This window comes from Natrix helvetica, assembly GCF_964273705.1.
Source record: "Natrix helvetica genome assembly, chromosome: 1".
Classification (NCBI taxonomy): domain Eukaryota; kingdom Metazoa; phylum Chordata; class Lepidosauria; order Squamata; family Natricidae; genus Natrix; species Natrix helvetica.
In genome coordinates, this window is record NC_138548.1 from 340,932,460 (window position 1) to 340,944,207 (window position 11,748).

Consider the following 11,748-nt stretch of genomic DNA (forward strand, 5'->3'; position numbering starts at 1 on the left):
TGTGGCCAGCTCGAAGTCACTCATGTCGGGGGTGCCTGTGGCGGCCCAAGTGCTCTGCCAGTGAAAACGGGCTCTCGAGCTCCGTTTTTGGCTGCCACAGCCTCCTGAAACCCTCTGCCCTCTCAGGTTTTCACTGGCAGAGGGTTGCAGGAGTCTGTGGCCACCAAAAACGGAGCTCGAGAGCCCATTTTCACTGGCAGAAGTACCATTGGCTGGTCCTTTGCTGTTTCCAGGGAGAACCTGTGGGCCAGATCTAAGTACCCCACCGGCTGGATCCAGCCCCTGTGCCTTGAGTTTGACACCCCTGACCAGAGGTGGTATTCAGCAGGTTCTGACCAGTTCTGGACAACCAGTAGCAGAAATTTTGAGTATTTCGGAGAACCGGTAAATATCACCTCTGGCTAGCCCTGCCCCCATCAATTCTCTGCCTCCCGAGTCCCAGCTGATCGGGAGGGAATGGGGATTTTGTAGTAACCTTCCCCTGGAGTGGGGAGGGAATGGGGATTTTGCAGTATCCTTCCCCTGCCACGCCCACAGAACCGGTAGTAAAAAAAATTGAATCCCACCACTGCCCCTGACGTAGGAAACACTGTGCATAGCCAAGAAAAGGGATCACCAAACAAATCAACCCAGAATTTTCACTCAAGGTACAGCTGACCAGACTCAAATGACCTGTACATTGTTTTGGACACACTGTGTGAAGACCAGTGGACTCTTTGGAGAAGGCTCTAGTGCTGGGAAAGATGGAAGGAAAGGGAAGAAGCCATGCAGTGACAATAGGTGTGCCATTTGTCACAGTGACAATAGGTGTGCCACTGAGAAATTTGAAAGAGTGGGCTAGGAATATATTGCTATGAAGAAAAATCTATCAGGTAGTTCTCGACTTATGTCCACAATTGAGCCCAAAATGTCTGTTGGTAACAGAATCTGGCTTCCCATTTGACTTTCCTTGTCAGAAGGTCCCCAAAGGTGATCACATGACCCTGGGACACTGCAACCGTCATAAACATGAGCCAGTTGCCAAGCATCTGAATTTTGATCACGAGACCATGAGGATGTTGCAATGTTCAGAAGTGTGAAAAACACTTATAAGTCACTGTTTTCAGTGCTGTTATAACTTCAAACGGTCACTAAACAAAAGCTTGTAAGTCAAGGGTTACAAGGGTGCGCATGCGCACAAAATAGTGGCACCTATGGTGCTGCCCAGAGAATCAGTTTGGGGGCGTGGCAGGCCTTGGTTCCAGCGACCTAGGCCGCCAAACCACTACCCACCACTGAAGAATTACCTGTATGTGGTTGCTAGGAGTCAAAAATGACTTGATAGCACATAAGCAATCAATCAATCAACCAATCAACCAAGAACATCATCCTGCTTATTTGGAGAAGGCCTGCTTGCAGTTGTGATACAGTTTATGAGTGGAGACCACACTATCTTCTTAAGCTAAGTTTTTCTGACCACTGCTGTGGACAGAATACACAGTTCTGCCCACCTAAGGAGGCTACAAATAACCTTTATATAGTTGCATAATAAATGCTTACTAGTGATGACATCGTGTCAATCATCTTATTTTTGATACCATGGGTTAGATTTTCTTCTTATAGTGAGAAGAAACAGTTAATAAAACAGAGGTTGGCAGGAAGCATTTTTGTGGCTAGTTACCTAATTCCCATTTAAAAAATACAAGTGCTGATTTAAGGTAACTCGTGAGCCAGCATCTGCAAATGCCTAAGTATGCTATTAAGGAAGCTTATTTGAGTTCAGGGGCTTTGGTGGTTTGGAGATTTTAGTTCAGGAATTTATTTTGTTCTTTCAATACTTTCCCCCCACAATTTATTAAGCAGCAAAATGCATAGAATTACAGAGTTGGAAGAGACCTTGTAGGTCATCTAGAGACCCTACACCATTTCTTACAAATGACTGTCCAGTCTCTTCTTGAAAGCTTTCAATGATGAAGGTTCCACGACTTCTGAAGGCAAAGCTGTTCCATTGGTTGATTGTTCTCATTGTCAGAAAATATCTCCTTATTTCCAGGTTGAATCTCTCCTTGTTCAGTTTTCATCCATTATTCCTTGTCTGGCCTTGAGGTGCTTTGGAAAATAGCTTGACCCCCTCCTCTCTGTGGCAGCCCCTCAGATATTGGAAGACTGCTATCATGTCTCCCCTGGTCCTTCTTTTCACAAGACTAGTCATGCCCAGTTCCTGCAACTGTTCTTCATGTTTTAGCCTCCAGTCCATTAATCATCTTGGTTGCTCTTCTCTGCACTTTTTTTAGAGTCTCAATATCTTTTTTGTAGTGTGATGACCACATGTGAGGTCTGTCAGACTCAGTTTCCGGTCTCCCTTTCATAAGTTCACTTAGCATCTGGAATTTATCTTGCATCAGGAGACAATGTTTCTAACTTCAATTGTGCCTGGCCTAAAATCTTGGGTTATCAGAGTTTCATTTGCACTTTTACTCTGATTATAGTCCATTCCATAACATTAACATTTTCATTATCCATTGTGCTTCATCTTGCTTTTCCTCACCACAGCCAACTGACCTTGAAACTTGCTTCTATTAGGAAACAATATTTACAATACAATACAATAGCAGAGCTGGAAGGGACCTTGGAGGTCTTCTAGTCCAACCCCCTGCCTAGGCAGGAAACCCTATACCGTTCCAGACAAATGGCTATCCAACATCTTCTTAAAGACTTCCAGTGTTGGGGCATTCACAACTTCTGGAGGCAAGCTGTTCCACTGATTAATTGTTGTAACTGTCAGGAAGTTTCTCCTCAGTTCTAAGTTGCTTCTCTCCTTGATTAGTTTCCACCCATTGCTTCTTGTTCTGCCCTCAGGTGCCTTGGAGAATAGTTTGACTCCCTCTTCTTTGTGGCAACCACTGAGATATTGGAAGACTGCTATCATGTCTCCCCTAGTCCTTCTTTTCATTTAACTAGACATACCCAGTTCCTGCATTTGGAGTGGTTCCTTTTTGCACTCAGCTAACCTGGAAGCAAATCAGCTCACCTGCCCAAGAGAGATGATGGAAGCACAGGAGTCCAGAGTCAACCCAAAATTGAGCAAATGCTATGTGTGGTTAAGAAAGCGTGCCTACATTTGCGCAATGCATCACTGATCTCTGTAGTCTCCTATTATCAAAGCCATCTTCTTGCCCTGTTTTAGGTTTTTTTATTAGTTTATAATACAAAATACAAAAGCAAATAATAGAAAAAATAGGAGAGGGAAAAGGGAAGGGAAAGGTGTAGGGAAGAAGGGAAAAAGAAAGAAAAGGCATTGACTTCTGACTCCCTTTGGTGCAGTAGAATAAAATAGTAACATCAAACCTCAACTTTTTACTTTTACATAATAGTATAAACTAGCCATTTCTATAAGAATTCTTGCCCTGTTTTAAAAGCATCCCTTCAAGGTCAAAGAGGAGACCTCCTGAAGTTTACTGGACCACTCACTTTTCTCCAGCCTAAGCATTCACATCCTTGGCCTAGGTCTTATTCAGCAAAATGGGATTATTGGGACATGCCTAGGAGCTAAAGTATCAGATGTAACTATAGAGCACATCAGAAGAAAAAAATAAATAATTTACAGTTAGCCCTCAACGTACAACCACAATCAAGCCCAACATTTTTGTTGCTAAGTGAGATATTTGTTCAATGAGATCCTGTAAACAAAATTCATGTAGGAAATGACCAACTATTTTTTTTCTTCTCTTCTTGATCTATTCCAGGGGTCTCCAAACTTGGCAGACAGGTGGACTTTAACGCCCAGAATTCCCTAGCCAGCATGGCTGGCTGAGGAATTTTGGGTGTTGAAATCCACAAGTCATAACGTTTCCACATTTGAAGACCCCCGATCTATCAGGATTCTCTAGCCCACAGAATTTGTGATTTCCTTAGCCGTTAAATAGGTTTTGCTCCATTTTACGACCATTCTTGCCACAATTGTTAACTGAATCACTGTAGTTGAAAAGTTAGTAACCCGGTTGTTAAGTGAATCTGGCTTCCCCATTAGATATTGCTTTTTCAGAAGGTCCCAAAAGGGGATCACAGCAATGGTCATAAATATGAGACAGTTGCCAAGTATCTGAATTTTGATCACATGACCAGGGGGATACTGCAAAGGTAGTTTCTGTGAAAAATGGCCATGTGTCTCATTTTTCCGTGCCGTTGTAACTTTGAACCGTCGCTAAACGAACTGTTGTAAATCGAGGACTACCTGTACAAGTAATTCTCAATTTACAGCCATTTGTTTTGTGACCATTCAGAGTTAGAACGGGACTGAAAAAGTGACTTACAGCTAATCTTTATACTTACAACCAACCTAGCATTCCCATGGTCATAAGATTAAAAGGTAAATGCTTGGCAACCAGATTACAGATTAAGAGAGTTGGAAGGGACCTTGTAGGTCATCTAGTCCAACCCCCCCCCCCCAGCCCAAGCAGGGGATCCTATACCATTTCTGACAGATGGCAGTCCAGTCTCTTCTTGAAAGCTTCCAGTGTTGAAGCTCCCACAACGTCCAAAGACAAAGCTGTTCCATTGGTTGATTGTTCTCACTGTCAGAAAATTCCTCCTTCTTTCTAGTTTGAATCTCTAGTTGTTCAGTTTCTGTTCATTGTTCCTTGTCTGGTCTTTCGGGTGCTTTGGAAAATAGATTCTCTCCCCTCCTCTCTGTGGCAGCCCCTCAAATATTGAAACTCTGCTATGTCTCCCCTCAAATATTGGAACTCTTCCCTTCACTAGACTAGTATTTACAACAGTTGCAGTGCCCCAGAGTCATGAAATCACCCTTTGTGATCTTCCCATCTGGCTTCCGGAAATCAAAATCAATGGGGGAAACCAGATTCACTTAATGACTGCATGATTCTTTTAACAACTGCAATGATTCACTTAACCACAAAGACAAAAATGTCAAAAAATTGGGCCCAGCTCAGAACACCCACAACTTGCATAACGACAGAAATTTTGCTCGCAGTTGTGGTTGTAAGTCAAGGACTACCCGCACCCATATGAAAAAAATTCTCCACCAATTTAGCACGATTTATTTTGGTATAGAGGAAAGCAAATATATGTATATGTATGTATGTATGTATGTATGTATGTATGTATGTATGTATATATGTGTATATATATGTGTATGTATGTATGTATGTATGTATGTATGTATGTATGTATATATGCTGGTTTTGTTGTATTCGGGTCTTTTCCCGTGTAAGGTTGAGATTGTCTTTGCAATGTTTCGGCAGGATCTCACCTGCCATCTTCAAGCGTGGGCTCAAAATGTGGGCTTTATATATATATAATTTGCTTTCCTCTATACCAAAATAAATTGTTTAGATTTAGCTTTCCAGTGTATGTATGTATGTATGTATGTATGTATGTATGTATGTATGTATGTATGTATGTATGCATATATATATATATATATATATATATATATATATATATATATATATATATATATATATATATATATATATATATATATATATATATGTATTTGTGTTACAACCCCTGGTATGCCTAAATATGGGAGGAAGGTCACTACTCCCTCTTTCTGTCCTTCGGCTCATCACAGAAGACCATGCAGGCAGAAAACCATGTGATGAGCCGAAGGACAGAAAGAGGGAGTAGTGACCTTCCTCCCATATTTAGGCATACCAGGGGTTGTAACACAAATACATACCTATTTCCCTGGCTCAACTGATAAGGAGGCGAGCCTGTGGCTTAGTGGCTAACACTCCTGCCTAAGATATAATACAGCCCAGGTTCAAATCCCAGTAAGGGTATGGCTAGCTGATGAGAGCTAATTAGCTCGAAATAGATCTATACTAGTCTCCCTTTATTTATTTATCAGTACAAATACAACACAAATATAAAAAGGCAACATTAAAAATAAAAAATATGGTTTTCTGCCTGCATGGTCTTCTGTGATGAGCCGAAGGACAGAAAGAGGGAGTAGTGACCTTCCTCCCATATTTAGGCATACCAGGGGTTGTAACACAAATACATACCTATTTCCCTGGCTCAACTGATAAGGAGGCGAGCCTGTGGCTTAGTGGCTAACACTCCTGCCTAAGATATAATACAGCCCAGGTTCAAATCCCAGTAAGGGTATGGCTAGCTGATGAGAGCTAATTAGCTCGAAATAGATCTATACTAGTCTCCCTTTATTTATTTATCAGTACAAATACAACACAAATATAAAAAGACAACATTAAAAATAAAAAATATGGTTTTCTGCCTGCATGGTCTTCTGTGATGAGCCGAAGGACAGAAAGAGGGAGTAGTGACCTTCCTCCCATATTTAGGCATACCAGGGGTTGTAACACAAATACATACCTATTTCCCTGGCTCAACTGATAAGGAGGCGAGCCTGTGGCTTAGTGGCTAACACTCCTGCCTAAGATATAATACAGCCCAGGTTCAAATCCCAGTAAGAGTATGGCTAGCTGATGAGAGCTAATTAGCTCGAAATAGATCTATACTAGTCTCCCTTTATTTATTTATCAGTACAAATACAACACAAATATAAAAAGGCAACATTAAAAATAAAAAATATGGTTTTCTGCCTGCATGGTCTTCTGTGATGAGCCGAAGGACAGAAAGAGGGAGTAGTGACCTTCCTCCCATATTTAGGCATACCAGGGGTTGTAACACAAATACATACCTATTTCCCTGGCTCAACTGATAAGGAGGCGAGCCTGTGGCTTAGTGGCTAACACTCCTGCCTAAGATATAATACAGCCCAGGTTCAAATCCCAGTAAGGGTATGGCTAGCTGATGAGAGCTAATTAGCTCGAAATAGATCTATACTAGTCTCCCTTTATTTATTTATCAGTACAAATACAACACAAATATAAAAAGGCAACATTAAAAATAAAAAAATATGGTTTTCTGCCTGCATGGTCTTCTGTGATGAGCCGAAGGACAGAAAGAGGGAGTAGTGACCTTCCTCCCATATTTAGGCATACCAGGGGTTGTAACACAAATACATACCTATTTCCCTGGCTCAACTGATAAGGAGGCGAGCCTGTGGCTTAGTGGCTAACACTCCTGCCTAAGATATAATACAGCCCAGGTTCAAATCCCAGTAAGGGTATGGCTAGCTGATGAGAGCTAATTAGCTCGAAATAGATCTATACTAGTCTCCCTTTATTTATTTATCAGTACAAATACAACACAAATATATATATATATATATATATATATATATATATATATATATATATATATATATATATATATATATATATATATATATACACATACATACATACATACATACATACATACATACATACACTGGAAATCTAAATGATGCTCTTGTCTTCAATTTATTCCTCAATCCTGAAATCTCAGCAAACCTCCTTCCATGTACCTTTTATTATCTGAAGGCTGGAGACTTGGTGTTCTTTTAAAACTACTACTAACGGAAGCTGCAGCATTCTTAATGTGGTGCCAAATGGCCATTTTTGTTCTTGCACAGCAAAAAGAATTCCTGCAGCTTTCTGCAACGGTCGTATTGTAATCTCATCGCATACCCATTCATAACAATGTATCGTCGATTCCCAACGTCAGTTAACACAGCTTTAGATGAATCACCTTTCGCCAGGGTTTCTTCACATAATATGTTTTGAGCAAGGATTTTAGGTTCAGAAGGAGATGTCTGGCTTCTCTCTTGGCAGCCTGTCCGGATATTCAATTCTCACCTGGACTTCTAACTCCCAAGATTTGAGCTTCAGTGGGAACTACTCCAACCTTCCTTTTGCAATTGCGGCTTTTGTCCTGCTTCCTTTTGCGGGATTAAATTATACTTATCCCTCCAATCTCAAAAGTATGGATGGAAGACCTACTTTGGTCAAGACACCGGAGTTGGACACTGACCTGTGCTGCCTGTTGTCTTCCAAATTCCCAATCCCCATCTTGTGTTGTTAATTTAAACAACGTACAAAGTTGTACATTGTACATTGATAAATAAATTTAGCAGGGTACATCCTTTTCTTGCACCGACTGCTTGCAAAACAGCACTCCTCTTTCCTTTCTGCCTTTGAGTTATGCCAGGATACCAAGCAAGAGATGGAACCTGATAGCTGTTCCCATTAGTAGATGAGGAAGTAGGTTGGGAGTATCACAGTTATTCCAGAAGGATGAAAAGTAGAACTTCTTTCGAGAGACACTCCCCAAGAAGCCAAATGGATCTGGCAAAAGCCTTAGGAATTGGGCTACACTGTCCACCTTTCTCCCCTCCAAGCTAAAGGACAGAAGATGGCTTGCAAAGAAGCTCTTCCATATCCAATCATCCACTCCACAAATTTCCACTAGCCAAAAATAATAATAATAATAATAATACTTCTGGCCAGCCAAGGGAATAAGGGATCTCTCATGCCATGGCCAGGTGCCCCCAGGAGCAGAAGAGAGGCAGGGAGAGGGAAAGGCCCCAACTCTTACCTGGGAAGAAGCCCCGGTGGTGGCTCCAGGCCTCATGCCAATTTGGGGAAGGTGGCCCAGTTGGGGCCCCTTTGCAGTTTGCACATGCAAGAGCTATTGCCTTAAGCGGTGCAAAGTGCTCTGCTGAGCTGTCTGTTCCTGGAGAAGGGCTCCTTCTTTCAGCAGCTCCTCCTCCCTTCATGCAGTGCCAGGGGACTGGAGGAAGGGAGGGAGGGATCAGCCCTCCTTGGCAGCCGAGCCAAGGTAACGCAACTAGGTAGAGACTCTCCCCGTTTCCGGGAATGGCCTGGTGCCTGACAGGAGGGAAAGGTGATTCCCTGCAGTTCTCCAAAGAGCACTGGCTTTTCCGATCCAGCATACAGGTGTTTTGGGCTGAGTTTACACACACTGAGGAAGAGGGTTATACGTCCCTTCATCCAGCAGAAATCTCTGGATCCCAACACAGAAGTTTCAACTACTACCTGTACTGCAGGCTGCTTCAGCTGACTGCTGGCTGCAGCTCAGTAGTTTGAATCCCAACAGGCTCAAGTTTGATTCAGCCTTCCATCCTTCCGAGGTGGGTAGAATGAGGCCCCAGATTGTTGGGGGCAATAGGCTGACTCTGTAAACTGCTTAGAGAGCCCTGTAAAACACCGTGAGGCAGTATATAAGTCTAAGTGCTATTGCTATATGTATGCGTGTGCCTTCAAGTTAGTTTTTGATGACTGGTGATAGCCTAAAATATTCCCTGCAGTTTTTTTGGCAAGGTTGTTCAGGATTAGAACTCAAAATCTTCCAGTTTCTAGCCTGCTGCCTTAATCACTACGCCCAATTGGATCTCTATTATTTTTTCTTCTTCTGTTCAGTCATGACCAATTCTTGGAGATTGCCTGGACAAGTCCCTGTAGTTTTCTTGGCAATGTTTTCCAGAAGTGGTTTGCCATTGCGTCCTTAAACAAAAAAAAGCATTGAAAAATGCATCAAGGCTCGGCAAAAACACAAACCAGTGCGTTAACCCATGCCAAAGCTCCTGAATTCATTTTCCTGTTCACAATTCTTGGGTTTCAGGCTGGAATTTAGGGATAAAGAAGGATTGTGGGACTCAAAAAATGACTATTAAATTTTGAGATGACATAAAGGACGGAGGAGTGGATTACATTTTCGAAGAGAAGATTTCCAAAGATGTAAACTGACTTCAACATTGAGCTGAAACAAAAAAAGGTAACAGGAAGAAATGTGAAGCAAAAAAAACCAACAACACAAAACACCAACTAACACAGGATGGCTTGGGAATAGAATGTGTGAAAAGGAGCTGGGTGTCGTAGGAAATCATGAGCCACCACTGTGGTGCAATTGGCCAAGATCCAAGCTCTGCTCCTAAAGCCCTGAAAATGACAAATAAAACTCCAGTGGCAAATTATAAAAAGATAAAGGTTCCCCTCACACATATGTGCTAGTCGTTCCCGACTCTAGAGGGCGGTGCTCATCTCTGTTTCAAAGCCAAAGAGCCAGGGCTGTCCGAAGATGTCTCTGTGGTCATGTGGCCGGCATGACTAAACGACGAAGGCGCACGGAACGCTGTTACCTTCCCACCAAAGGTGGTTCCTATTTTTTTACCTGCATTTTTACGTGCTTTTGAACTGCTAGGTTGGCAGAAGCTGGGGCAAGTAATGGGAGCTCGCTCCCTTATGCGGCGCTGGGGATTTAAACCGCCGAATTGCCGACCTTTCTGACAGACAATCTCAGCATCTTAGCCACCGCGTCCCTCAAATTATGCAGGTTACCTGAATAGCAATAAGAGTTATATATTGCTCCATAGTGCCTCATAGCCCTCTCTGATTGGTTTACAGTGTCAGCCTATTGCCCCCAACGATCTGGCTCCTTGTTTTACCAACCTTGGAATGATGGAAGGATGAGTCAACCTTGAGCCAGTCAGGATCGAACTCCAAGCTTTGCGCAGAGTGCATCTCTCCCCGAATAACAAACCTTTAAAAGACTTACGGACTTTTCAAAAGTTTCAAAAACCTGACCCAGGATCTCTTTTGTGACCTGCCCCTCAATTATGCCCATTTTAAGGATTAGAAATGAGGCTCAGAAGGTCTGGGCCCTGCCGTGTGGGCAAGCCAGCTGCTTCTATGTACCACAGTTCTTCTCAGCCAACAGCTGGAGAAGTGGCTGGGGAAGAGAGGCACGTTATGGCAGGATGCCAACTCGAGAGTCACCGGAGACCAAATGACTGACCTTGAAGAGCAGTGAATGCAACCACATTGTCAACAGGAATAGGAAATGTACCCTCTCTGCCCCAACCTCCGCTTTTAACCTCTTTGGAGTGTGGGAATTTGCTGTTTCACCTGGATGTAGCTATTTCAAGGACTCCTGCTACGAAGCCCATTTTTCTCCTGGGTGTTTCTTCCATCACATTTCAGTGTGGTTGCTGGCACATCCGGCTCTTTTCTTGAAATGCCTGATGAAGGGTGGGTGGCCTTATCTCTCCGCTGGCCTCAGCCCCCACGGATGGGAGAATGAATGAAGTTACAGCTGCCTACACTTCAGTGTCCTTCTAGGGATCCCCTTGGGAAATCCTTGGTTTCATTGTTCCTATGCAAATACTCCACATCAGAGATTCTTACAGGCCAGCAGCTTGGCTCTTTCTGAAGGCTGGTATTTCTTGCCTCCCCTTCTTCGTTTTGGACTTTTAAAAAATATCTTGAAGAGCTGATACGCTGCCAGCGAAGAGGTTCCTCTTTGAAATGACTTCACAAGAGCTTATTTTGGGGGAAGGGAAAGCTGGATAAGTTATCCACAGAAAGATATGGAGCAGATGACAACATAGGGATCTGAGAGTTGAGTTTGAACTGTAGGTATTTACTTACTTACTTACTTACTTACCTAATTACATATTTATTTATTAAATTTATGTGCCACTTGTCTTGTCCAGAGATCATTACTGATAGGCTATCAGTTCCTGGAGTGGTGAAAGGCTTCAGTTGTTTATCTGAACTTGCCCCCCCCCTTTTTGAAATTGCAAAAACCTAAAAGCGTTTGTATAACACAGTGATGGCTAACCTTTTTGTCGTGCGCGCGCATCCATAATGCAATGTCTGTGTGGCACCGTCCCCATGACTCCTGCCCTGTGCATGCACGCACGACTCTCCCCTCACACTCCCACGCATCCTAAGCTCTTGCATCCTATGGTGCTTACAGGAGATCAAAACAAGTTCTATCTCCATGATTCTTTAATAAGCATCGTTATCTCAGAGGAGAGGGATGAGTTGCCTTCCCTTAGTTCAGGGTGGGGAACTATGGTCCCTTTTATGAGCT

General features: G+C 42.8%; 1 protein-coding gene across 2 annotated transcripts in view; it reads right to left on the minus strand.

The window, feature by feature from the left end:
• LOC309383079 (laminin subunit beta-1-like) overlaps positions 1-8,587 on the minus strand; it is a 112,751-nt gene extending 104,164 nt beyond the window's left edge. The window contains exon 1 of one of the 2 annotated variants that reach the window (XM_081935239.1): positions 8,449-8,587. Coding sequence is in view for 1 of the 2 variants with exons in the window: in XM_081935238.1 (XP_081791364.1) it covers positions 8,449-8,484 (36 nt within the window). In the remaining variant the exon portion in view is untranslated. The remainder of the gene's footprint in view (positions 1-8,448) is intronic. The other variant, XM_081935238.1, reaches the window with a different exon arrangement.
• Positions 8,588-11,748: the final 3,161 nt, after the last annotated feature.